Source organism: Aspergillus fijiensis, assembly GCF_003184825.1.
Source record: "Aspergillus fijiensis CBS 313.89 unplaced genomic scaffold BO72scaffold_7, whole genome shotgun sequence".
Classification (NCBI taxonomy): Eukaryota; Fungi; Ascomycota; class Eurotiomycetes; order Eurotiales; family Aspergillaceae; genus Aspergillus; species Aspergillus fijiensis.
Window position 1 is genome coordinate 519,759 of NW_024468983.1, and position 20,440 is coordinate 540,198.

A 20,440-nucleotide genomic window follows, 5' to 3' on the forward strand; every position below is an offset into this window, starting at 1 on the left:
GTCAGCCACAAATGTTGGCCAGTTTGTCTCGTCCACCAAGGCGATGTTTCGGAAGACCCTTGATTTCATTTCATTGAACTCTCGTTGCAAAAGGTAGAAGGTTTCCCTTATCCCTGCTGCTACCGAGGGCTGATATGTTTCGAAATTGGGGCTTTTGGCGAGATCCAGGTCGTGTGCGTCACCAATGTACAAGAAAGTCCTAAATAGAAGATCCTCATGCAGCCTGTTATCACCCCCCGGGCTGTATCAAGACAGAACGAGTAATCAACCAAGTCGAGAGTGGCCTGCTGATCCGAGGCTAATTTTTGAGCAGTCAAATACTGGAAGGACATGGGAACCACCTGAAGCTCCAGGATGTGCTTGTTATCGTGTTTAGTGCCAGACGTCTGCATTGGATTTATTAAAGGGTATGCGCAGTCCGTTGGATTCTAATGCGTCCAGGCGTCTTGATACTGCGCGTCGGTCGTCTTTCGACCACTCGCTGGAGAAGCATAGGGAGCCGTAATCGTCAAGTCATTGTACTAATTTCATAGAAACATTAATTTGCATAACCTGGAGTTAATAGCCCTAGAACTGGAGCACCTCAGAAGTATTCCAGGTAGCTTCCATAGGCGCCAGCGCAGGCAGAGTAGCATTGGCTACCATTTCCTCGTACCATACATCCCGAGCCTCCTGCGCCGCAGTCATCCTATCCGGAATAAAGGCAGAAACATTCCGTTGTCGGATGAACCCAGCCAGGAATGAAGCCGCTCGTGACGACAAAGTTCAGCTCCTCGTCGATGACCAGGCTGACACAGGCCGTCTCGTCGGTGGGATGGCTCACCGGTCAGGAACAGCCCCGCGGGACGCTCAAGGCGTTGCCGTACATGTCGATACCGATCACTTTCCAGCCCAGTTCCGTGGACTGGCAGGTGTCACTGATTTTCATCGACATGTTAGTGATCGCTGCAAAGAGGACTTCGCTTCAAGCCTCGAGCGTGGCCCGACTATCTCTCGTTCGGTTTGCGGGTGACGACATCAACTTGGCGTAGTTGGACGGCGCTGGTTACCGCGGTTGCGGTGGATGAAGACCCCTAGCTCGAGCTCGAGCTTGCTGCTCCTCTAGTCGTCCACCTTGATTCCGCCCTCACTCACGTAGACTTGGGGGTTGAAGAGATGAAGAAAGACCTCTGTTGTGGGTCAAATTGCTGCAAGCCGCCCAACAAACTGGAATGCATCCGAACTTCAACCGCCCGGGTCAACGGTCACTCTCCACTGCCCGCCCTCGGATTGGTCAATTCTGTCTCTAGACTTCGGCACATGGAATCCATTGAGTCGTGCTGCCATTTTGGTGTTGCCTTGCCGGCACATCAGCATGATTCAAGGTCCCCACATCATGGCAATGGCAGACTCGAAAATGTGCAGCCCGCCCGCCAGCTTCCATTTGAATCCAGGGTTCTCCTGATTTGGTTCCCTCAATTCCAATGGCTGCAAAGATGTTTTATGCGGGTCCTTCCCCCGTTTTTGAGAGTCGTCGTATCTCTCGAGTCCCATCTGAAGGCGTACTGATTCCCGAGTCACATTCCTGAAACTACTCGAAAGCCAGAATGTACGCCTCCCGGGCCTGGATCTTAGAAGGCCAGCAAGGTCTCTCAAGTCTCAGACTCATCGATGATAAATCCGTTCCTTCCTTGGGCGACCATGACGTCTTGGTGCGCATCCATGCAGCGTCGCTCAATCACCGAGACTTAGCCATCGCCAAGGTATGCACTGTCCTTCATCTCTTATAGTCTATTCTTCCCCTCCGCCATCGGACAATTAATAGCTGAATTCCTGTCCACCGCTCAGGGCGCCCGTTCCCTCGTCATCAACCCCAATGTGGTAGCTGCATCTGACGGTGCCGGCATCGTCGAAAGTGTCGGGCCTCAGGTACAGGCCTTCCAACCCGGGGACCGAGTCTGCACATACATGGTGCCGCACAAGCCTAAATCCGAGCCGGCCACCTTCGCGGACATCGGCAGTGGACTGGGCCAGAGGATAGACGGGACGCTGCGTCCATACGCCGTGTTCCATCAGACCGCGCTGGTGAAAATGCCGTCCAGTCTGTCGTTTGTGGAAGCAAGTACGTTGACGTGCGCGGCGTTGACGGCCTGGAATGCTCTGTTCGGGCTGTCGTCGCGCGCACCGAAGAAGGGGGATGTTGTGTTGGTACAGGGGACAGGTGGGGTATCGGTTATTGCTCTGCAGGTACTGTCTTCTCCCCGGCGTTTAGCCTGCTCATTGTTTTCCTGTTCTCTGGGCGGCTCGATGAATTGAACTGAATGCTATATAGTTCGCAGTAGCAGCAGGTGCCACCGTGATCGCCACGACCAGCTCCGACACCAAAGCACAGCGCCTCCAAGCTCTGGGCGCGCACCATGTGCTCAACTACCGGCGCAATCCCAGGTGGGGAGAGTCTGCGCGACAGTTGACGCCAGACGGGAAGGGTGTGCATCTCGTGGTCGACGTTGGTGGGTTGTCGACTGCGAGCCAGTCGCTGGAGGCCGTGCGGCCGGAGGGGGTGATTGCCATGACAGGTCTGCTAGGAGGTGCCCCAGACTCGAATGTCAATACTCTGATCGACTGTCTTGTGAACTTGTGTACGGTAAGAGGAGTTCTGCTAGGCACGAGACAGCAGTTTGAGGAGATGAACCGGTTCATCGAGGAACATCGGATCCAGCCGGCGATCGATGAGAGGGTATTTGAGTTTGAGGAGGTCGAGGAGGCTTATCGGTATATGGATGAGCAGAGGCACTTTTCGAAGGTCTGCGTGAGGATTGAATGATTGAATGAACGAATTGCATAATGTGGCGATACGAACAGTGGAGAGAGAGAGTATGTACAGTACAAGCTCTAGTAGAGGGAATCAGGTGGACCATAAAGTAGCTTCTCGTACCTCCCCGGACCTCCTCTTTCTGTACTACTTACTTCCCCTCATTCTAGACATTCTAGACCGGGAAGTGACGTTGATTTCCTCCCCAACAGCGGTGGCCAGTTCCTTCCCCCTCTTCTTTCTACTCTGCTTCCCTTCTCAAAGATCCCAGAACTTTTCTTCTGATCGCCGAAGTTCTTGCCATCGCCTTGTCTCTTATCGTCTCACAAAAGAAGCAAAGCCACCGCCACACAGGAGACGTCATTCCGAAGGGTGGTGCTATCATTGCATTAAAACGCAACCCTCTCTCTCTCCTCTCCTCTTAAATTCATTCAATCTCGCCCCAGTCCTCTCAACTACACTTGGCTCACTTCCAACACACCTATCGAACAAAATTACCCGACCACAAAGTTCCACCTCTACAATTGATTACCTACCTCCCTTTACATCTTCCTACCGCATCCCCACCGAACAACTACACAAGGGAAAGACCATCAGAAAATGTCCATCAACAAATCCCGAACGAATCGTCCCGACTCAGACGTCATCCAGCCCCCAACAGACAATACAGCAGACCGCTCCGGTATCGCCTCCTCTTCCGGGGCTGATCTGGGTGCAGCCGCCGGTCCCACTAGCACAAGGACAGAAAAGCCCTGGAAACCGCCTGTGGTTCGCCAGCAGAGCTGGAGCAACGAGGACCAGAAGCATGAGCTGCAGACTCGGTTGTTGGATTTGGAGGATGAGGAGGGAGACAGGCCCGGATTCTCGGAGGCGCCAGCGGGGGTTTACTAATCGGGTTCGTGGAGGTTGGATTGGGTGGTGAAGGGAATGGGCGACCGATGAATATGATAGCGGGTGGTTTTGGTGGTTTTTCTTATGACTATCATGATGTTTCTGATGATGATGATGGTTGAGCATGGGATTGGTGAGTGAATCGGTTTATGCGGATGAATGGGCTTTATGATTAGCTCACACAATGCAGATGTATGTAGGAGGGAGATTGCAGCGGCTAGTTTAGGCAAAAGTCTACTGCATCTGCTATAACTGCTGTATACTGGTTAATTGCTTCCATGAATCTGTGCTGAACTGACTGCTGATGCGGGGAAAAATACGGGGCACGATTGCCAGATGATGTCGCTGGCGGGGGCAGGTTAACTTTAATTCATAGGAGTATGATTGTTATCACAGGTTTTCTGACTTCAGTAATGATAGTGAAGAAAAACAGCAACAAAGTTATGCGCAAAGAGAGTAGTAGGAATTGGCTGTTGTATAGTCCGCTTTGGTTATCGCCATGAGTGGAGAAAAGAGAAAGACGATCATCCAAGCCGCTTTTCCTTCTTCCCCCTCCGCCCTCCTCCTCCTCCGCCTTCGGTCCGTCACTCACTGCAACTTTCGTCAGCCACTCTCAACTTTGCAATCTTTCACTTCTCCCTTGACGTTGACGCCCCAAAATAGTTTCTCCCTCTCATTCTCCCCAATGTGGCGTTCAAGTCACTTATGCGCCCTCCTTTCCCACTCGCTGAAAGGAATTCTGGATAGTTGAAATCCATCCCACCCACCATAAACCGAGAACATTGCACCGGCGGCCACGCCATGGATCATCACCGAAAGCGTAAACCTCACCAGAACAGCTTTTCTCCCCCAAGATACGACTGACTAACCCGCCGCCTTTACATACAGGGGAACTCCGCGATCTCAACGAGCGAGCCTGGGCTGGCGAGACTGGTAAACTTATGCCCTTTTCCTTTTCCGATAATGACGCACCACGTCCTCCTTCCGGCTTCTTTTCACTTTCTCTCTACCCAAACACAGAAGCACACACCACACACTTGGCCAGCTGCCCGGAGGTTAATTTCTAAAACTAATCCCATCGCCGCAACACAACAGATGCCTTCCCCGTCAGCAAGTCCCTCGATTCCGCCCTCAAGAAAAACACCGCCTTCATCAAGCGCCTCCGCACGGGGATCAACGCCTCCGCCCAAGCAACCTTTCTCGCCGACATCCGCACCCTGTCGCTCCACAAGTACCTGTCGGAGATCATCTCGGCCTGCTATGAAGGACTCTGCAAGCTCAAGTCGCCCGGCGAGATCGCCACGGGGGTCGAGATTGCCAGCGCCCTGCATCAGCGGTTCGGCCCCGGCGAGTTCACCCGCCAGCTCGGATGGCTGCTGGGCCGCGGGCTGAGCACCCCGGACAAAGGGCAGCTCAAGGCCCTGAGCCAGGAGGTGCGCGAGCGCGAGGAGAAGGAGCGCCTGTCGCGCCACCGGGTGCTGCTGCGCGTCGTCACAGAGCTCTGGCTGGTGGGCGTGCTGCGCACCCTGGACGACATCGACCGCCCGGATGACCTCGGGGCCGCGGCGGCCAAGGGGAAAGATGCCGGCGTGGTCGGGAAGGCGACTGACGGGCCCGTGAAGAGCAACAAGGCGCTGCTCTCGGCGACCAGGGAAGGCGGCGCTGAGAAGGAGTCGGAGCCGTTTCCCCTGGAAGTGCTCAAGGATCTTCTGGGCCACGATCGCGATCACTTGAATCTCCCCTTGGCGGTCCTGTTTGTGAAGAGCTTCAGTTGGGATGTGCTGGGGACCAAGTTGGTGGAGGAAGGTCGGAAGACGGTCGAGGCGGACGGCGCGACGACCACCACGAATGGCTCATCGGGAGATGCGGTCAATGGCGGGGGTGCTGAGTGCGAGGCGGAAGAGAACGACCCCCCGCTGATCCCTGAGAAACTCCAGCTGCGTTTCCGCCATATCCTGAACCGGTACCTGGAGGACGTCAAGGCGCATGTTGTCCGTGATCAGAGGGCATTGACGGCTCAGAGCCGGCGCAATGCCGAGGCGTACGTGAAAAGTGGCGAGATCTTCGAGGACCGTCAGGCCAACTTCGAGAAGCAGACCAAGTCGCTGGAGAAACTGGTTGCCAACACCCAAGTCCTTTGCGAGGCGCTCGGGGCGGAAATGCCGGCTCTAGCTGAGAAGGAAAATCCCGATGCGGCATCGGCTGGAGGAATCGGACTGGTTAAGACGACGGAGTACCTGCGCGGTCAGGGTGAGGGTGCCGGCATCTGGGAAGATGAAGAAGAGCGGCGCTTTTACGAGAACCTGGTTGACCTTAAGGGCAAAGTGCCAGCTGTCCTACTGGAGGATGCCAGGAAGAAGAAACCCGATCCCGAGGAGCCAGCCAAGAAGAAAGGGGATGGCGAAGAGGCAGGCGCAGAGAAATCCGAGTCCGCCGCTCAGACTCAAGTATCGGAGGAGAAGAACGCGGATGCCGACGATCTATCTACAGCCATTGCAAGCAAGACTGTGGGAGCCCAGGTGGACGCACTCCTAGCCAAATTACCCGACCTACAGACCAAGGACCACGTCGATCAGATGGCCTTGGATTTCTGCTTCCTTAACTCGAAAGCGTCGCGCAACAGGCTCATCAAGGCGGTTTCTGATGTCCCCAAGGGACGTCTCGATCTTCTGCCGCTGTACTCTCGCCTGGTCGCTACGCTCGGGCAATATATGCCTGACATTCCCCAGGGCTTGACTACGTACCTTGATGAGGAGTTCAGAAGCCTCCAACGCCGGAAGTCGAAGGAGTTCTTAGGGCAGGTTCGCATGGGCAATGTCCGGTATCTGGCGGAGTTGACTAAGTTCGGCGTGGTCCCTGAGCATATCATCTTCCATTGCTTCAAGGTCTCGCTGGATGACTTCTCGCGCATGAACATCGAGATCATCGGTTATCTCCTGGAGAACTGCGGTCGTTACTTACTCCGCAACCCGGAGACAGCTCCAAGGATGGCTTCTTTCCTGGAGACCCTGGGACGAAAGAAGACTGTTCAACATCTCGGTCAACAGGAGCGGATGATCATCGAGAACGCCATCTACTACGTTGATCCGCCACCCCGGCCTGCCATCCAGCAGAAGGAACGTACGCCTATGGAAGCCTACATCCGCCGGATTGTATATCTGGACATGAATAAGCGGAACTACACCAAGATTCTGAAATCAATTCGCAAGCTCCACTGGGAAGAGGGCGAAGTGGTCGATATCCTGGAAAAGGTCTTCAGCAAACCGGTTAAGGTCAAGTATGGAAACATCCATTTGCTCGCGATCCTGGTCAGCGCTCTCTATCGGTATCACCAGGAGTTCGTGATTGGGATCGTGGACAATGTTCTCGAGCAGATAACTCTAGGTCTCGAGCAGAATGACTTCAAGTTCAATCAGAAGCGTGTTGCGGAGGTCAAGTATCTGGGAGAACTCTACAATTACAAGATGATCGACTCGCCCGTCATCTTCGATACCTTGTACCGCATTGTCACCTTCGGTCACGGTGAGTTGTATTCATGATCAATCAAAAGGAGAATCACTTACGTGTCCATAGAAGGAGGAACGCCAGTGGCTGGGAAGGTCAACCCGCTGGACTTGCCTGATGACTTCTTCCGCATTCGTCTGGTCTGCACGCTGCTCGACACGTGCGGCCACTGCTTTGACCGCGGGTCTGCGAAGAAGAAGCTCGATTTCTTCCTTAATTTCTTCCAGGTACGCTGGTAATAAGTGTTGATCCGAGCTGGACACTAACTCGAGCAGTACTATATGCACACCAAAGATCCGATGCCGATGGACGTTGAGTTCCTCGTTCAGGATACCTACTCGATGGCTCGTCCGCAGTGGAAACTGGCGGCGGACCTTGCCGAAGCTACGCAGGTCTTCGGCGAGGCGGTCGCGCAGAACTACAAGATGCAGGATTCCGAACGCCCTGTGGATGTTGAGGAGGAGGATGCTGAGAGCAGTTCTTCGGACGATGATCTGGAAGAGGATGCCATACCTGAGGCGGAAGATGACCAGGAGTCCAGCGATGAAGCTGAGGTCTGTTCATTCCCAAAGGTGGTGAAATCGTGTGCTAACAAGTTTAGGCGTCTGGTCCCAACGCTGACAACACCGGTGAGAGCGAGTCGGAGGACGAGCAGATCTTCGTCACGCGGCAGGAAGAGGAACGTGACCCGGAGGCCGAAGCCGACTTCGACCGCGAGTTTGAGAAGATGATGTCTGAGAGCATGGAGTCGAGGAAGTTCGAGCGCAAGGGCGTATTCGATATCCCTTTGCCCATGAAGCGATCCGGTCGCGAGGCTGCGGCGGAGAACGTGAACGTCGCAGAGCCTCCCAAGCCCACCACCAACACGATGGCTTTCTCGCTGATGACGAAGAAGGGCAACAAGCAGCAAGTAGGTTTTTTTTTTTATTTTTTTTCTTTCTCTTTTTCTTTGTTAGGGGATGGAGAAGCATGCTAACGGTACAGACTCGCACCATTGATCTACCGTCCGATTCCAGCTTCGCGGTCGCGATGAGAAGCCAGCAGCAGGCGGACCGGGAGGAGCAACAGCGGATCAAGAGTTTGGTGCTGAACTACGAGATGACCAACGAAGTCGATGCCAACTCCGAAGGTGTGTTTTTATTTATGTGGAGGTTTCGTGAAGCTAATTTTTCTCTAGACTCCGCTGCCGAGAAACGCTCTCCCCATCGCGATACCCGAGTCGACAAGTCGGGCAGTAACCGGATGGCGTTCCGGTCCCGGAAGCTTCAGCTCAGCGATGTGAACTGGTAAAGGGCTTGGGGTTTGGTAGCACTACGGTGTTTCGCAAGCGAAGAACTCGCAGGTATCTGCATGGGATTTGTTACCCGAGACGTAACCCCTTTCCAGCTGTTGGCAGCAGGCAGCAGCAGCAGCAGGCAGCAGCAAGAAAGCAAGAGGCCATGGTCATGACAGCCAATCCGAGCCAGTCTGTCACCCACAGACTGATTATGCTATTCTCGTCCTGAAGGAATGCCCATGACATTCGTCTCTGTTCAACACAGCGTTTGGGAAAGGCTGATCTCGCCCATTGACAGCCTGAAAGAAATGTCAGGTCAAGGAGGAAATTAGTGATGGGGCCGAGGCTCAAGGCGCGCGGCAGATGAAGTAGGGTAATGTCTTTTTCAGATCTTATCTTCCAGATTTAGATGAGACACGAACAGTCGGAAATGGGGGAAAGGGTCAGAATTTCAGCCTAGCATGGCATCACTGCTCCTAAAAGACAAGCTTATGGACCGAAAAGATTGTCTGTGAATTCATCATTAATCGAATATCTAGTTGCGATTCTTGCAAACACCATAACCAACCCGTAGGTCAATCAGCTAGTCAACCATATTCCAGAATGCCAAAAACAGGAAACAGAAAAGAAACGAGAGTCACGCCCAAAAAAAAAGGTCACAACCGATATATACCAATCATCATATCACATAAGGTCCCGAATAACGGGTTTTTGTTTTGTTCTGTTCTCCCCCAAAGTCCTCCCTCATTAGCTCCTCCTCCTCCTCCTCCTGATGCCAACCTATTATCCATATGCCTCCACCCCCAACCCTCCCAAGAAATAAGGTAATCATCGTAGAGCCAGATACGTCCCCAAGGTCTCATAATCGACCTTCTTGGGACTGCTGCTGCTGCTGGTGGCTTTCGTGTACGTCGGCGTGTGCTTGCCCTTGCCCGTCGTCGTCGTCGTCTTCTTCTTGGCCGCAGTGCTTTTCTCTTTGGACTCGGATTCCGGTGTTGCGGACTTGATCTTGGCCAGGTATTTGGTCTTCAGGGAGCGGAGGGTCGAGGCGGTGGAGGAGACGCTGGATGTGGAGGCTGCGTCGTCGTTGTCGGGGTGGAAGAGGGTTGAGGGAGTGGATTTGAGGGAGGGGGCGGTGGTTGGGTTTGAGGGCATTGTGGTTGTAGTTGTGGTTGTGGTTGTTTGATTGATTAATTGGAGGAGAAGGGTTATGTTTGGTTGTTGTTGTTGTTGTTGTTGTTGTTGTATAGTAGGTGTATAGGTATAGTATTCTATCTCGAATAGAAGGATTGAAGAATAGAAGGATACCAGTAATAGCGGTAATAGTGGCAGCGGAAGTGTAGTTTCAATCGCGTATATATGGATGATGAAGAAGGAGTAGAATATATCCCTGATATAATTGACTGTATTGTAGATGTAGATGAAGATACTAGACAGACGACACCGACAACAAGGGCCATCACATTCCTTATATACTGTACAGACGTCAACCTCTGCACAGTATGCATGTCCAGTACCCCCACGGTCCCCAACCTCAACGTCAAATCCAATCCCTGACACCGAGTCGATGAATCACCCCCCAAAATTCAAAAACGGAGTATACCCAGTAACCTGTCATACAACGCCTAATCCGAAAAACCAAGAATCTACTCCGAGCGCCGGAATAAACCCGAGCACCGTACTGCACTGCACGGCTTGCAGCACTGCAGTTTAGGCAAGTTGCCAAGAAAGCTGAGCCCAGCCCAGCCCCGGCTTCCGGGTGCCAGCCGCGAATAGGAATTCGAGAAGTGGGATTTGGGGAGTGTCGGAGTGTCAAATTGGTTTAGCTTTGGAGATTATTTTTTTTATTCTGTAGATTTCTCTTTTAGAAGGGTGAGCTTTGCTTTGAAGGTTTGGGTTTGGGCATGTGGGTGGATGTGTCATGCTACGCCCTTGGATACAGTGTTTACTTCGTAGGAAGGAGAGTTTGGGGGGAGGTCAGTGGGCCAGGATTGAGATTATTAATGGTCTTGCAGAAGGTTGCTTATGTATCTACTGCAGTGTATATACAATTCCAGAATCTGTGGAAGGTATTGGTATAAGTGAAGTATGCACCACAAGACAGATCTATCCAGATACAAAAGTTTATGCTTACAAACCTCTTCCTTCAGATCTGCCCAGGCCCACCTCTAACTTGCACCGTTTGCATCCAGTGCATACATCTCAAGGCCAAGGCGCGAAGGGCGCGGAAGGAGCAAACCTGGACGGACACGAGACACGAGGCACTGGAAGTCTAGTCCCGGTGCAGTACAGTAGTACACTACACCTTAAATTGGGAATCGGGGCTGTACTAGACTAGACTATGACGACGATGTCTGGAGGGGGTCCTACCTACATCGGGATGATGGGGCCGGGATCGGAGTCGCAAGGGGATTGAGTCAGTGGATATGCGAGAACCGTGGATGACTACGTACTCGCTCGTATTCCGTGTGGTGGTCGGATGCTGCTTGGGAGCCTGGACGGCTTTGTCTGCCTGATGCTGTGCTGATGCTGATGCGGATGCGGATGCGGATGGCTGGCTATGCGTAGATGCATACCTACAGGAAATAGGTTTATTGGCTATGGCTATGGCTATGGCTATGGCTATGCCTATGCCTATAACTGTGTTGTTGATCTAGGGAATAGCTAGCTCTCCCAGCAAGAGAAGACAATTGACAACCTCACTCGATATAGAACTTTACTCTGTACACAGAGCACCATCTTCATGTGGTCAGGGTACAGGACAGTACAGCCCTCAAATCAGAGGAACCGCACGCCATGTAGTGTAACTCCCTCCCAGCTATAGCCCTCCCGGGGCCATAAGTATATGATCGACATGCCTACTCCGTAAGTTACCAGATCCGCCAAGGTCCCCCCCCCACCACAGATCGGGATCCCAATTCGGAATCCCTCCTTATTCCCTGCCCACTGCCCACCGCCCAGCGACCCAAGTGAACAACTGCTAGACTATGAATAATAACCTCTGTTAAGGTTGAGTGGGGACCGCCGTCCACATGCGTGCAACGATCCACCCGTTGTCTGTTGATGACTCAAGGTCTTAGGTACCTAGTAAGTCTAGATGATTTCACAATTGTATGGCGGTAAGCATGTGCGTGGGGGCTATGTTCGACGAACTATGACTCGATCACATTCACATCCACATTCACTCCACCATCTGCAATTATGTTCAAATCTCCCCAAGAAAAGAAAAAAAAATGACGTGGAGTCCCGCGTTAAGCTTCCCTTTTCTTCCTGGGTTGAATTTTCAGTCCGAAGGAGGGGGGTGGGTGGGATTTCATTCCGAGAATGCAGAAAACTCAAGAAAATTTAACTCCGATGCCGCTGGCCTATGCCGAGAACGAGAGGAATCTTCTCCGAGGTGCGTCGAGCTTCGGCTGCCATAAGGGTTGGTTCGTTTCGAGGTACTGTCTATGTCGTGGGATTTGATGGTTTAGTAATTACGATGATCGAGATTGCGTTGTTTTGGGGTGGGTTGGATTTGTTATGGCTGTGCTGATGCTGCTGCTGCTGCTGCTGCTGCTGCTGTGTGACTGATGCTGATGCGGCGGGCGATCTAATCTCTTGGCAGATTTGTTTTGACGACTACTGTATACCAAGGTTTGGAGCGGCGCTCGCACCGCATGATGTCGACTGGTTCAGTCGTACATAGGCCTTGGCGGTTGAATTCCGGAGAAAGAGAGAGTGAAGAGTCTGGAATTGGCAGGTCCTGGAGGTCCTGGAGGCTCCAAGGTGACACTGGAGAGCTGTGTAGCTCTTCGAGTCTTTCGATCTAGCGACCAGGTGCGAAGCCATACCGATTCTCTGCAGTGACATCTCTGTCGATCGGATCGAAAGGACAAGGTCCATACCACAGAGCGGTTCCGCGGCAACCTGCTCCATATTGTCACGCCACAACGACGTGGTCCGCTAGGGTGTCTTCGCACCAACTCGTCTTGATACAACCATAGCACCTCAAAAACTGCGTACATAGTATTATCTCTTAGAGTCTATATCCCAGTCCCCACCGTATATACAGACGACTCATTGTGTCAACAGATCCATGGGGAAACAAATCCTGTACATGTTGGACGTCCGTCATTCGGACAGACACGAAAGCACCCAACACCGCTCCAAAGCAGACAACAATCAAACTCCTTATAATCATGGCCCCCGGGAGGGCAACTGGCAAGATGCAACAGGGAATAAAAAACAAAATCTACGGAGAAATCCCATTATGGCTTTTTCTTCATGTGACTGCCGGCTTCCGCGGAGGCGGGCGTCCCTTCATCTCCGTCCACAAGCCGCCACAATCGGCGAATCGAGAAGCCGCTGCCAAACAGGTAGATCACGACCAGCCAGCCAGCCAGTATATTAGTAAGATGGTGGAGGAGGTAGGCGTAGGACACGCCGTACACCGCCGAGTACACCGCGATTGCGAAGAGGAGAACAGATGTGATGTTTTTTAACCTGCATTCATCAGTCGGGTTTCCCGTAAACGGAGCGGCAATAGGTCTTACCGTGTGGTGACTCTAGGGATCATGGTTCCTGTCGTCATAGCCTCGACAAGCAGGATAAAAGGCATGATGGACAGCACATTATGATGGGAAGAAAAGGGCATGAACCAGTGAACCACAAGGTTGTGCGCCCAGACAAGCAGAACAAGGATGTTGATCGGAAGGATCCAGAGCATCAGCAAAAAGATCGAGTAGGTATAGTTTGCAAAGTTATAATGAGTCGTGGAGTTCTAGAAAGAGATCAGCAACAATTCAAAAATAGGGCTTGAGTGGCCTACGGTCTCTTTGGCGTGCCATTGGGCGCGCACACAAGTAGCTAGCTGCACAATGCAAGCCACCATGTATGCAAACTGGTAAGGAACGACCGTTGAGACAAGGATGAGCAGGATAGCCGTGTTAATCAGTCTCCGTCTCGGCGTGGGAGCAGAGAACATGGAAATATTTCTGCCTCGGTTAGTGGACATTTGGATAGAGAATAACCCAAGACTTACCCCTTGTCATCTCGCTTGATGTAACCGGACCGGCTGTTCAGGAGTCCATATATGAAGGCAAAGACCGAAAGTAGAGACAATGCGACGTAGTTGATGAGAACACAAACACCCACACTAATCATGCCGAAGATTGGTACCAGAAACCAGAAGAAGGCGTCCTGAGAGCCCAATAGCAGGTCATTCTTCGTATAGTCAACTGGAGTCTCGGTGGCGTTCGTGTGCCAGTGGAACATTTCGTCGCGCGGCGGCAGGGTGCTAGATGTAGCCAGGGAGGACGCCAGCAGTGACATAGCCAGCAGCAGGATGGGCAGGGATGATCGTATGGTGCTGTCAAGACCCTCGAGAAAAGTGATGAAATAGCCGGTTTCGTTGTACACCTGGAATTGTTTGCGAAGAACAAGGGCGATGACAAGAACCGGAAAAGCTGCGAAGACAGTCCGGTACCGCATTACGAGCTCACCCAAGCTGCCTAGAATATCCACTGCCAAAGAAATATCGACCGACGACTCGCAAGTTGGGTCCGTCCACAGCTGGAAAGATACCCCACCCAGTGCGGCCTGTTCGCGAAGCGGGGGAGGCATAAAGGGCGCAACACCGTGCAGGTTGACATGAACATGCTGGACATTGACGAAGAATTTCGACTCGTGCGGGTCCGGAATCGACTGGCGCAACAACGGCGCGAAGAGCTCCTGCTGATGCCGCGGGCCGCGTCGCACGATCTTGAGCTTGTAATTCAACAGGCTTGAATGCAAGGCGGGGATCTTGACCTCCGTGAGCATAGGACGGTTCGCAGGCAGTCGCATTTTGACACCGGCACTAAGCAGTCCTCCCAGGCCCACATGGGCTCTGATCACTGAGTCCGAACTGTCGGAGAACTCAGCGACGACCCAGCCGCGAGCCGGAGAACGAGCCTTGTCAACGACCGCCACGAACTGGTGCTCTACCAGGTCCTCCAGGTCATACTGTAGGTACGAGAAAGGCGTAACCCTGTCATAAGCATGTCGGGAAGAATGCGTCGACGCCGGCAAATGAATCCCATCATCGGCGGCATTCTTGCAGGCAAGGCGAGTTGAGCCGGCACTGCCGCCGGAGAAGTCCACGTTCATTGAGAATACGCCCGCAAGTTTGCCATTGTGCATGGGGAAAACGTTGCAGAACAGAACCTCCAGGGTCCCGTGTTCGCCCGTTTTGTCGAAGTGCTGGTTCGTAAGGAGCGTAAACTTTTTCCCTGATACTCCTTGCGGAGGGACCGGCAGCAGGTGCACATTCGGACCCGTCTCATGACCGAATTCTCGGAGAACCAATCGTTGACCTTGCGGGAGGATGGTGTTGGTGCTGTCTTCTAATGTCAAGAGCGTGCTGGGCTCTGCTCAAGCTGTCAGTAACACATTTAACGAAAAGCGCAATCCTGTTGGTACCTTGTTGGGGCAGCGTGCGCTCTGCCACACTTTCCAGACCGGTTAAATACCATTTCTTGAAGATCCGCATGCGCTCAGCTCTTGGCTTCGTCTGGCTAGCCCGGCGGACATCTACCACGTCAAATAGAGATTTGATGATCGCTTTACGGAATTGATCACACCATGTAATGGACAGATGATCCATCCCTATCCACACATCCGGGATGGTGGAGGTAAAAACAGTGAAACCGTGCGTTTCCGGAACGAGCGAGGATATACTGGCATAATCGGACGGAACCACTGTATCGCGCGAACCACCGGCAATGGAGATCAGTGTCAGATGCCACAGCGGATTGTTATTGGCCCATGTCTGCGAGTAAGCCTCGCGCCAGTAATCGTTGATCTGTTTGTACGTGTGAACAATGTCTGATTCAAACGAGACCGGAGGCTTTGCGTGCGGGGCTGACATGGTGATGATGGTGTTTACGGAGTTCGTCTGATAGTTGGCCATGGTCAACGCGGTGCGAGACACAATGCCCCCCATAGAGTGTCCGATCAGGATGACAGAGCTGGGATCTGGCAGGCCGGGGTCTCTCCGCGATCGTCGAGGATCGTGGTAGAGCGACAGAATATATGAGATAGCTTCATTGACGTATTCCGCCTGGTCTAGCAGCGTTTGACCATGGAAGGCGGCCATGTCCTCGTTGAAATCAATCATGAAAAAATCTAGACTCCGTGTGCCCGTCTTGAGGCGCTCTTGGTCATGACGGACGACATCGGCGTAGTGGCGCGACGCCTCGGCAGCCAGGGATCTAACTTGTCGGTAACTACCGGCGTTTCCAGGCAAGAAGAGCACCGGTGCACCGTTTAGCTGAAACCACGATTAAACATCAGTACTCGATGGAGAACAATGAAGGACTCTGGGACCAAATCTGCGCCAAGAACTCACCCCGAGATTCTCCTGGTTGTACGGATCCACCCCCTCTTCCCGATAAAGAAACAAATTGTATTTGCTGGCAAAACGAGTGTGTTCCGTGTCGAATCCGACCATGCGAATGAACGTGGGGCTCATGACGGGAATGCCACATCCATCGCCGCCGACTTGCCGCACGGTGAAGGACCGGCAGATGAAGAATAAGAATATCGAGGCGACGAGCGTGGTGAGCGCGGCTAGCACGGAGATCGGCCAGGGACTGCGGAGATGCGACGGGCGAAAGCGGTGCTGGCCTTCCGGGGAGGCTTCCATCGGCAATCGCTGGGAGGCCAGCGGGGTCATGACGGACGACGATCGGGACTCATGGGAGGAGGGAGTGCGCCAGAGACTCGAGTTTCTCGAGCGGGTGTTGGAGGTGCCGGTAGTGTCTCGCCGCAGATCGAAGCTGGTGCCGGTTCTGGCTGCCTGCGAGCGGGATTTTTCCGGCGGATCGAGAACATGGGGAGCATGGCTGGGCTCAGTCTGGGTTCGAGAGACGGTGATCACGGAGTCTTCAGCGTCGTCCTCGGCCGGCGAGCCAGACGAGCGTCTGTGCATTGGAAGTGGCCGCAGTCGGAATAATCATCCAGCACGTAGGAGAGACCGTGAAGTGATGAGTTGGGGTGGAAGTGTGCGGTAATGGTGGACGGGCGGCAAGGGGATCCGTCCCTGGAAGACGGAGGCTGGAATGCGACAATGTGCAATCTGGAGGAGACGGCGAACGAACGGACAAGCACGACGATGGGTGTAATCAAGCTGAATGAAAGTGTAGGTCGTGCCGAGATTCCCTTTCTTTCTTTCCTCCTCAATCAATTGTTTGTGGTTTGGTTCGAGACCGAATGGACCCCTAAAAGGAACGAGCTCGGGGTTTGGCCGGAGGACGAACGAGCGACCGACGGACGGAGGCGATAAGGAGGGGAACGAGGAGGGAAGATAGCAGTAGAGGCGACCGGGTGACGGAGAGGAAGGTCGGGAGAAGGTGAACGAAGAGAAAAAGAGGATGAGTCGACCTGAAGGAGGTTCAATAGGAAGGGGAGGGTGGAAAAAAAGCGAAAGCAGCAGCAACAGCAATTGGTAGCAGCAGTAGGGAAGCGAGCGAGGCAAGGCGATGGAGAGAAAGGTTGGTTGAGGTTCTGGTTTCTTTTTTGGCACCGCAGACGGAACGGGCTTGGCGGGATGCAAGTCGGCACAATCGAGGCACGATCGAGCCACCATCGACTGTCAGTCCTACTCAGTACATATGCGTTAGTTATACTTCTCTCTTATGAGGCAGCAGTGAATGTCTGTTCCCTTTCCTCATCCTCTGCGTTAGAGGAACCCACTCCCCAGACCGGATGTCATGAAGTCAGCGTCGCATCGCCGGCCAACTGGGATACAAGGGACGAAGACCGGAGGGTCCCATGGGTCCCATGGATCAAGTCCGGCTTGACAGCTACGAGGAGAGAATCATCTTGGCCTCACTTTCTACATGCTGGGGAGATAGAAGGAGCAGTGAGGGAGAGCCCAACAGTCAACATAATCTGTCCCAGACTCTAAAGGACCTTTCATCTTTCTCAAATTAAAATACCCTGCTAATATGGAGGGCGCAGTCTGGACTCGCAATGAGACCCTGAGAGACTCCATCCAGGCTCCACCACCAGCCCGCAGCCGAGTAAGTGGATGGAGAACGGGCAAATTACGGAGTACGTACTGTGCTGGCACACATCAATCACTGAAGATGTGCATTCACCTTCTACACAGTACTGTACAACAAAATCAACCCGTTGTATACCAATCAACCATGTTTATCCCCAAGCACCTCAAGTAATACATCAGACCACGCATCACCCCTGCAGGTGCCAGCCAGGCAACCGCCGTGCGGGGTTAACCAACACCTATAAATCCAGCTCCTTCTCCCCAGTTCCCAACTCGGATAATTCCACCCTCTCCACTTTTCACTCTATGCACAATCCTGCATAAAATCCCAGGTGAGTTTATTTGGTCTTCTTCTTGAGATTCTGCAACCCCGGGGATGCAAATGAAGAGACTTCAACCCTGTGATGGTTTTCACCCAAGACAATGAGCCCATTTCAATTAAGCAGATGCTGACAATGCCCTGTTGAGACTGGATCCTAACTTGCTTGTGTGGTTTCCTGTGCGTTGACTGACTGATCCAGTCGAATCCCAGGTTACAAATCCAAGCGACGGACTCTTAAGCAAGCTACAGTCGTTCAACATTACCAAATCATTCCTTCAAAGTTCTTGTTCAATTCGAAGCTTGAATCTTACATAGTTATACTTGCATTATTTCTCCTCCGGTAAACGAGGGAGACATTAAGAATCAATATGTATGGCCATACATGCTAGGTCTCGGAAGCCGTTCCAGTCATGATATCCAAGCATAATGCCGTCCATAAATTCCGAACGCTAAATCATCACATCGTAGATCTCGCACTGTAGTGTAAAAGTCTTTTCACTGCGTGCTTCAACCCTCTAAGGTCCGCACGGTACCCTTCTCTGGGTCACTCTCAACAACTTCACCGTCCTTGCCGTGATGCGCCGTCACTTCCGCCATGTCCGCATCATGTGCCACATCGAACTGACGTCCCAACCGCTCCGGGCCCAAGAATGTCACCAAGATCACATAAGCGAACACACACCCCATGAAGATGCAGATCACCTTGCCGTACTGGTAGCGCTTGGCTCCAGTGGCTGAAGGTGGCAGAGGGAACCGTTCTCCGATCGTTGACTCGATCGTGGAACTGGCTGACGACACTAGGTTGCCGAGCTGGTAGGCTGTACCCACCGCGAAGGTGCGGATTGAGCCTGGAGACAGCTCCATCAGATGAATGGGAATGACACCCCAAGCGCCCTGCACGCAGAATTGCTCGAAGAAGGCGGCGGCCATGACATTGGTCGAGGTAACAAAAGTGTACGGGTAGAGGAGGGCACCGCCGACGACACTGATCACAATGATCGAGAATCGTCGGCCGAAGATCTGACTCGCCCAGCCGCACAGGGTGCCTCCCGTCAATGCGCCCAGGTTGGCGACGACTTGGGTGACAGTGACCGCATCAGCCGAGAAGCCAAACTGGCTCTTGAGCATGGTCGGATACAGATCTTGCGAGCCATGAGACTGCATTACTTAGTAAGTGGACGCCAACAACGAACTGTAGAAAGTACACACCATGAAGTTGAAGCCCGCCATGAGCAGAACGAGATAGATCAGCAGCAACCAGTGTCGCTTCAAAGCTGCCCGGCCCTCCGACAAGAAAGTCGATGTCACTCCACCCCGGACAGAGTTTCGAGTCCTCTGGCGTTCGATGAAAGCATCTGTCTCCGGCAGGCAGAGCCGGTAGATGATGATGAGGACCGGAGGGCATGCGCCGAACCAATACAAAGGTCTCCAACCGTGCGAGGTCGTGTCAACCAATCCGCGTGCAAAAGCCGTCGCCAGCAGATATCCAAACGCATAGCCTTGCTGGAGTAAACCGGATACAATACCACGCGCCTCCATTGGACAATCTTCAAGCGCAGTAGCCGCGGCGTTGCCGTATAGACCCCCCATAGCAATCCCAAAGAGAGCGCGACAAGCCAGGAACTCACGATATGTATTACAGAAACCTGTTCCCAGCTCCAGCACAATGAACATGATGTTGTTGACAATGAAAGGCCATTTACGGCCCCATCGGTCGGCAGCGATGCCGAAGGCGATCGCTCCCACGGAGCGGAGCATCAGCACGAGGGTGATGCCCCAGGTGATATCTGTGACTGACTTGTCGAAGGCCTCTGCGAGCTGAGTGGTCGTCAAGGATACGGTGAAGAAATCGAAGGCATCCCACGTCCAACCAAAGAAGGCGACCTAGGAATGCGATTAGCAGTGGATGGGCGGCGCGGAGGATCTCGAGTCACCTACACCAAAGAAGAGCCATTGCTTGCCACTGAGCAGAGTAAGGGCCTTGATGGGATTCGGAGCAGGGTTCATAGCAGGTACCAGGGTTGGGATTCGAGTTATCAGGTATTTTCCGACGCTCATTGACGGTAAATCGTCTTCGTCCGAAACATGATGCTGGACTGCCCGTGAGGGCCTGTCCTCTTTGACATGAGACATACTGGATAGAAGAGCAGACAACTACCGTTTGACTGAAGAAGAGGCAAGGAAAGGGGCAGAGAACGAGGACTGAACCGCGAGAAAAGAAAAAGAAAAGAAAAGAACCGAAATTTGAGACTCGGCCGCAGTTTTTAAAAGGCCGACGTCGGGCAGGTGAATGTTCGCCGAGCAACCATGAGGATGACAGACCCCGCGATTTCTCCTCGGGTCTAATCCAAACCTACCTAGTAGGTACTAGGTAGCTCAGGTGCTTCCTGAGGACCAGGCTTTGGTTAGCCTTTCGGACTCTTGCCGATCACTCACATGAGGCAAGAGAGGCTGACACCTGGGCCGAATCAAAACCATGCGAGCATTCGAGGAAGGAGATGGATAGGAGGATTGGGGGGGGAGTTCATCTGAGTCAGAACGAGGCAGCTGCTTCTCCGCCCAGACCCTTTCCCCTGTTTCTTCTTTGTTTTAATTTCCCTCAATTCCCTTCCTCCTCTTTCATCATGA

The 20,440-nt window shown here is 53.0% G+C and overlaps 7 protein-coding genes across 7 annotated transcripts; 3 read left to right on the forward strand and 4 right to left on the reverse strand.

Annotated features, from left to right (window-relative positions):
- Positions 1–428: 428 nt before the first annotated feature.
- BO72DRAFT_492925 (uncharacterized protein) lies at positions 429–687 on the reverse strand (the record flags this gene model as incomplete). The annotated part of the gene is made up of 2 exons (XM_040948341.1): positions 429–521; positions 583–687. The coding sequence occupies 2 exons, from the start codon at positions 685–687 to the stop codon at positions 429–431; spliced, it is 198 nt and encodes a 65-aa protein (XP_040804954.1).
- A 778-nt stretch (positions 688–1,465) lies between these two features.
- Positions 1,466–2,803, forward strand: BO72DRAFT_422096 (zinc-dependent alcohol dehydrogenase family protein; the record flags this gene model as incomplete). Its single annotated transcript, XM_040942799.1, has 3 exons — positions 1,466–1,742; positions 1,828–2,226; positions 2,312–2,803. The coding sequence occupies exons 1-3, from the start codon at positions 1,587–1,589 to the stop codon at positions 2,801–2,803; spliced, it is 1,047 nt and encodes a 348-aa protein (XP_040804955.1). The 5' UTR covers positions 1,466–1,586.
- Positions 2,804–2,955: 152 nt separating this feature from the next.
- BO72DRAFT_444945 (uncharacterized protein) lies at positions 2,956–4,003 on the forward strand. Its single transcript, XM_040943929.1, has one exon. The coding sequence runs from the start codon at positions 3,392–3,394 to the stop codon at positions 3,680–3,682; it is 291 nt and encodes a 96-aa protein (XP_040804956.1). The 5' UTR covers positions 2,956–3,391; the 3' UTR covers positions 3,683–4,003.
- A 134-nt stretch (positions 4,004–4,137) lies between these two features.
- Positions 4,138–8,976, forward strand: BO72DRAFT_444946 (regulator of nonsense transcripts 2). Its single transcript, XM_040943930.1, has 8 exons — positions 4,138–4,502; positions 4,571–4,615; positions 4,778–7,204; positions 7,256–7,413; positions 7,462–7,740; positions 7,788–8,096; positions 8,171–8,315; positions 8,364–8,976. The coding sequence occupies exons 1-8, from the start codon at positions 4,484–4,486 to the stop codon at positions 8,474–8,476; spliced, it is 3,495 nt and encodes a 1,164-aa protein (XP_040804957.1). The 5' UTR covers positions 4,138–4,483; the 3' UTR covers positions 8,477–8,976.
- BO72DRAFT_444948 (uncharacterized protein) lies at positions 8,960–9,977 on the reverse strand. The gene has a single exon (XM_040943931.1). The coding sequence runs from the start codon at positions 9,615–9,617 to the stop codon at positions 9,291–9,293; it is 327 nt and encodes a 108-aa protein (XP_040804958.1). The 5' UTR covers positions 9,618–9,977; the 3' UTR covers positions 8,960–9,290.
- Positions 9,978–12,712: 2,735 nt separating this feature from the next.
- Positions 12,713–16,413, reverse strand: BO72DRAFT_492930 (GPI inositol-deacylase; the record flags this gene model as incomplete). The annotated part of the gene is made up of 6 exons (XM_040948342.1): positions 12,713–12,947; positions 12,998–13,224; positions 13,273–13,438; positions 13,486–14,851; positions 14,904–15,753; positions 15,832–16,413. The coding sequence occupies 6 exons, from the start codon at positions 16,411–16,413 to the stop codon at positions 12,713–12,715; spliced, it is 3,426 nt and encodes a 1,141-aa protein (XP_040804959.1).
- A 1,653-nt stretch (positions 16,414–18,066) lies between these two features.
- Positions 18,067–20,205, reverse strand: BO72DRAFT_264863 (sugar transporter family protein). Its single transcript, XM_040940154.1, has 3 exons — positions 19,751–20,205; positions 19,022–19,696; positions 18,067–18,970 (listed from the first exon to the last, which is right to left on the reverse strand). Exons 1-3 carry the CDS (start codon positions 19,943–19,945, stop codon positions 18,320–18,322), a joined length of 1,521 nt encoding a protein of 506 aa, XP_040804960.1. The 5' UTR covers positions 19,946–20,205; the 3' UTR covers positions 18,067–18,319.
- Between the last annotated feature and the right edge of the window lie 235 nt (positions 20,206–20,440).